The 6,292-nt window shown below is 30.4% G+C and overlaps 1 protein-coding gene across 1 annotated transcript; it reads left to right on the plus strand.

The window, feature by feature from the left end:
• The first annotated feature begins 451 nt into the window (after positions 1-451).
• LOC145792610 (inositol oxygenase 5-like) lies at positions 452-1,496 on the plus strand. The gene is made up of 4 exons (XM_082873608.1): positions 452-576; positions 688-757; positions 846-924; positions 1,026-1,496. Exons 1-4 carry the CDS (start codon positions 568-570, stop codon positions 1,141-1,143), a joined length of 276 nt encoding a protein of 91 aa, XP_082729734.1. The 5' UTR covers positions 452-567; the 3' UTR covers positions 1,144-1,496.
• The last annotated feature ends 4,796 nt before the right edge of the window (positions 1,497-6,292 follow it).

A 6,292-nucleotide genomic window follows, 5' to 3' on the forward strand; every position in this document is an offset into this window, starting at 1 on the left:
AAATGGTTCCACTAAACAGAAACATTTTTCAATTTGGTTATAGAAATTCTTGCCTCCCATGGACCAAATGCATGCAAAAACTCTGTTGTGTGGTGTCTTTTTGCTAAATTCTGCAATTCAGTTTTGTCTCTTTCTCTTTTATTTATTTTTTTCTTTTGTAATCAACGTTTGTGAGCTTATATTTTTGATGATGCATGCAGGGGGCATGGTTTCAGCAAATTAGTATTTGGCCCTCAGACAGTTATACTGTGTGACCAGGTATTTTGTTGATATACCAGTTTTTAAGTTTACTAATTAACATTGACATTACAGGTGACACCTTCCCTCTTGGTTGTGCTTTCGACGAATCAATTGTTCATCACAAGGTGTGCTTCTTCAACCCCAAACTTACCAAGAAGTTATTTAATTAATAATTTGACTCTTAACAAACTTGAATAAATACTATTTATGCAGTACTTCGAGTACAATTTGGATTAAAAAAATTCTACTTACAGCACCAAGAATGGAATTTACTCAGAATGTTGTGGACTAGATAATGTAATAATATCGTGGGGGCATGACGATTACATGAATTTGGTATGTGCCTCAGTTTCACCCCTTTAGAAAATATTCAAGTATTTAGTCAAATTTCGATCTTTAATGCTATAAAAATAGGTTGTTAATGTAATTTGGATTTTCATTTTTCAGGTGGCTAAGGAACATGGAACGACTTTGCCTCCAGCTGCATTGTTCATCATCCGATACCACTCTTTTTATCGTAAGCATTTATGCCAAAATATTTTTTTCAAATTCCAACAATTAGTTTTTAATGAATAACCTGCATATCTGGATCATTCATCTTGCAGCATTACACAAGTCAGGAGCATACACACATTTGATGAATGCGGATGATGTTGAGAATTTGAAGTGGCTGAAAATTTTCAAGTAACCCCTTTTTTTTAGCATTTTGTTTTTAATTTCATGTGTTATGCCAATATAACTAACAAAGTTTACTGTTTTTCATAAACTTTCTCAAATTTATGCAGCAAATATGACCTCCATAGTAAGAACAAAGTGCACATTGATGTCGAGAAGGTCAAGCCATACTATCTCTCTCTTATTGAGAAGGTGAGCACTATACTAGTCAGGAAACTAGGTGTGTAGAAACCATTTACAGAATAGTTCGCTCACAAGGAGCATCTTATGAGTTCCGTGACCAGTTTCTATGCACATCTATTTTTTGAATTTTTTCTTTTTTTATCTTGATTTTTCGCATTCTTAATTAGTGAACTTTTTTGCAGTATTTCCCAGCCAAGCTGAGATGGTGAACATTCCAAATTGAAGACATTGATTTGAGAAATCACAGATTTTATTTTATTTTTCTTTTTGTGATTGATTCATGCACTTGTATAAAACACAACAGATATTTGTGGGTTCTTTGTAAATCCTTTGATGTGTTCTAGAAATGTTCTATCAATAAACAATTTAAATGCATTTGGCAGGATGTAATTTCATTCCTTTGGCATTTGTTTCTTTTAATTTCTACTGGATTGCTGATGATGAGCTTTTTTGTAGATATTATACTCTCTCTATCTAATGCTTTTGCCCAAGATAAAACATACACAGGTAGAATGATGTTGGGATTGAACTTATTGGATTTTTTTCTTGAAGGATGTTGTATTGGGTACTATTATCACTACGCCAAAATTGGGCATTAGCGGCGGTTTTTTACCGCCGTTCAAGGCTGTAAAACCGCCGTTAAAGCCTTTAACGGCGGTTTTGTTACCACCGTTTATGCGCGTGTCAGAAAAAGTACAACCGTCGTAAAAAGGTAAATTACCGTCGTTAAAAGTCGACCAAAAACGGCGGTTTTTTACTGCCGTAAATAGGTTCAAATTTTTCAAAAAATAATTCTTTCTTCTTGCACTCCCCAAGTCTTGAACCCTCAACCTTTCATCCACCCACACTAACCACTCTACCATAGCCACTCTTCATGAAATATATTCCCTAAATAAATATTTAAACATTACTTTTACTTTATTGTAGATGGTTTCGCCAGAGCTCGCCGGAGCACGCCGGAGCTTCGCCGGAGTTTCGCCGGCAAAGACCGCCGTCATTAACGGTGGTAATGATTGGGCATTAGCGGCGGTTTTGTTACCGCCGTTAAAAGTGGGCATTAACGGCGGTTTTTTTAACGGCGGTAACAAAACCGCCGTTAATGATACCTTTAACGACGGTTTTCGTTACCGCCGTTAATAGTACCTTTAACGACGGTTTTCGTTACCGCCGTTAAAAAAACCGCCGTTAATGCCTTGTTTTGGTGTAGTGTATAGATGTGAGGGAATAGTAATCTCACAGAAATATATGTCTATACAAAGTTTTATTCATATTTTTAAAGTTAAATCTAACAAAATTAGTTGTTTGAAAAAAAAACAAAAATCTATTGCGGCGTTTTTCAAAACGCCATTATAGTTATATTTTTAAAATAACAAAAAAGCTATTACAACGTTTTTGAAGCATCGCTGAATGCCTGAGTGACGTCATGTTACGGTTGGCTGCCACATTTAGCGGCATTTTTATAAACGCCGCCTATACTAATTTTACGACGTTTTTAAAGCGTCATAAACTTACAGCGACGGCCGCGTCCTCAACGTTTGGTGGTAAGCGTCAAACGCCGCTAAAAGTCATTTTTCCAGCAATGCCAAATCAAATGGAGGACTGAAAGGGCTCCTTATCCACATTCAAATATCATTGTGCATCGACCATTATGCTTAATAACCCACACTACAAATAAATGCTTTTTCTATATGTTCTCACGTAACAACATTATAACATTTGTCTTTTTCCTTTTTCTTTTTTTGAAGGATTATATTCATACGAATGTGATAGCCAAGAAAATATTGTCGAGATGAATGGAATTCGAATCAAATTATCACCAAAATATTCTCACTTATCCTCATAATGTGTGATATGCCGACATTAAGTAGATGTTTGGAATAACTTATAAAAAGTCAAAAAGTCAAAAACTTAATAAAAAAATAAAAAAGTTCAAACTATTTGGGGGAAGGTTGTGGGAGAAACTTAGAGGGCAAAATTATTATTTTGCCTTTTGAATTCAAATACCCAAAAATCAAAAAGTTAAAAGTCAAAAGTCAAAAGTCAAAAAATCAATAAGGATAAGATGGTGATTTTGATTTTACTACAATAATTTATTATACATATTTTTATAAAAAGTTAAAAAATTATTCCAAGCATATATGTATATATATATATATATTTTTTTAAAAACTTTTTTAACCAAAAAATCAAAAAATACACTTATATAAATCATTCCAAACCGCCCCTAAATTAATTAATTACCCCTAAATTAATTAATTACCTACATTGATGTAGTAGTTCATTTTTTTTTAATTTTTTAATTTTATATTCAAATCATATCTTGTATTAAGATTTTCTCTCTCTAAAAAAACGTTACCATCCTGCAAATCTTTTGCACCAGAAAAGTGTTCTTTGTCTTCTAGCTCATAGGCAACCCAATCCCAATTGCTTTCAGTCTTTCTTCAGCAATCCCTTTTGTGCTCCACTTGCATTTATCTATGTATTTATTATTTCTTCCAAATGATACTTTTGAATTTGCTTTCCCATTTTCTAGCAGCATATCTCAAACTATATTTTTTTAACAATTGGGCTTATATATTGTCGGAATTTTAATAAAAATAAAATTAACTATTTCTATTTAATTTATTTGATCATCATTAATTTTTTTTTAAGAATTTAAAACCGTTGTATTCTAAAAAGAAATTTTGTTAAAGATTTTTCAGTTAAAAAAATAATGAGTATGGTGAAAGAACCAGCTGAATTCCCACTGTGATTAGAGAACTTAAAGATAATAAGTTTAAAATTGCAATTGTTATAAACATGTATAACTTGATCTTAGAATAAGTTGATTCATTATCTATGTTTATCTTTCTTTTGTCTTGTATATGTTGAGATGTTAATGGGTTTAGTCTTGTAAAAAATAATACCTATTAAAAGTAATAGTTTCAAAAAATGTGTTGAGCTTGTTTTAAAGATGAAAATAAAACTCATTACTTGTCAAATTGAAATTTATATTCTTAATTTGCACCTTGAGGTTTTCAGTACATGGTATTCTTTAGATTAATCGCTTACCTGTGGCTTAATATTATTTTCTGTTGTCTGCTTGTGTTTAATAAAAAAATAAAAAATAAAATAAAAAAACCTTAATCTTTGATATAATTTTTCTTTTATTATCTGACTTTATTAAAAATATTAAGAAAACAGTGTGAATTGCATAATATAATTATTATCCTATTACATTTCTAATTTGTTGCTAAGTGATACATGGAATTGTTGCATATGTAATTTACCGTTACTTTGTGTAATTGATAGCATGTGGTCATTGAAGATTAGTATTTGGATCTTTAATGTTATTTATAAAAATTTATGAAAATAAATTTGCCAAATTAATTAGTTTTAAATTTTGTTGACTAAACTATTGGAATTTGGTAATGTTAATACTTACAAATTAATTTGTGTTCTAAATTTTGTTGTGTAACAGTTAAAATTAAAGTGTGTTATGATGATGGAATTTATAGAAAAAAGTGTTATTATTAAATTTTATAATAATCTAATTTTTTATGATAATATATAAATACGAAACAATATTAAATGCAAGATGCATGAGTAAATTGTTTTCAATTAATAGATTTCTCATGCAATTTTTACAACAATTAAAGTTATTCTCTACCGATAGTCTAAAACAAATATCTTTAAACTAAGGATAAATTTCTAACAACAATTATGATTTTATAAATTTCAAAATGGGAGTGATAATACATATCCAACTCTATTCTCATCATCAATAGATACATTCATTTTATCTTTTCAAAACTCAACATCTTTCATTTTCATTCATAGGTCAAACACTGATGATTTCCAATAAAACATCTTTTACTTTCAAAAAAAAAAAAAAAACACATTTAAAGTAGAAATTTCCAATATTTCAACACAACTAAACAATATATACTCATTCCCACAATATTTCTCAAGAACCTATTTGAAAATCCTTCTTTTACATTTCAAAAACCAAACCTTAAATCAAATCCCTCAACCCTAAATCACTACCCTTTTTAAAATACGCATAACCAAGTTAAGAATCATACGAAAATGTTCAAGTTAAGAATCATTTGTTAGTACTAAAGTGGTTCGAGTATTACCTGACTTTTCTATCAAAAATAAAAAATAAAAAATAAAAAACTAAAGAGGTCAGTTTGGTCCTTTAAATATTTTAACCAGTATGCTAAAAAAATGGATTGAGTCGAATAAACTTGAAAGTTTAATAATATTCAAAATGTGTTTAAGTTGATTTTTTCTTTGAATTGATTTCAAACAAGTTTCAATTGAGTTGAGTAGAGTAACTTAATTTGTATAATACATATAAATTTATCAAATTAAGTTTACGTTGAGTTCAGAAAATTTAGAAAATTTAAATTGGAACTAAATTTTAGTTGATTATTGTGTGGGGAAAACTTTCAACTTAATTGATGGTTGTTGGAAAGCACAAATGCACCGTCTGAACTCTTGAAAAACAAAAGGATGGATGCACTCTAGTTGGGATTGTCTGTCATGGGAATCTCCAATATCTAAGTGAGTAAATGCTCCAAAAATCTCAATGAAACAACGTATAAGTTTATAATGGATTATGTACCGAGTTTATTGTGCTCGAGTATATTAAGAAGTGAGTCCTAACTCACAGTTATAGGTGGTTGAGAAATATTTGGCATTTTCCCTTACTGCTCCACTATATGTAGGATCGTGTCCTACATTAGCGATACTCCAAGAATGGATAAGCACGTTCCCACGTCAAGTGGACTTTTCATTGACCTGATCCACCTCCTGTTCAAGCTTAGTCCTCCAACTTATAGTAGACCTCGATCGCTTTATAACTTGTTAGACATTAGCCACATGGCACACAATGATTGGACATGCATAAAAAAGTTGAAAAAGTGACTTAAATGTAGGACTTTAAAAAGAATCAAATTATTTGAATTTATGTTTTTCTTTTTAAAAATTTATTGGAGATCGACTTAAACACAATTTAAACTCGTGAAGTTTCGAACTAAACTACTTGACTTTATAAACTCATATGTTATTATAAACAATCAAACAACTCAAGATCAGCTTGTTGTGTTAGCTTGACCAAGAGATTAGCTAGAAAAGTAAAAAGAAAACAATAGTTAATTATAATTAAGAAAAATCACCTTGCTTGGTTTCCAGTTTTCCAAAACACTTT

This window comes from Camellia sinensis, chromosome 6 (genome assembly GCF_055761805.1).
Source record: "Camellia sinensis isolate YWXY chromosome 6, ASM5576180v1, whole genome shotgun sequence".
Classification (NCBI taxonomy): Eukaryota; Viridiplantae; Streptophyta; class Magnoliopsida; order Ericales; family Theaceae; genus Camellia; species Camellia sinensis.

Coding starts and splice junctions, on each gene's coding strand:
- LOC145792610 (XM_082873608.1), top strand. Junction 758..845: donor CCGATACCACTCTTTTTATC/GTAAGCATTTAT, acceptor TTCATCTTGCAG/CATTACACAAGTCAGGAGCA. Junction 925..1,025: donor AAGTGGCTGAAAATTTTCAA/GTAACCCCTTTT, acceptor AAATTTATGCAG/CAAATATGACCTCCATAGTA.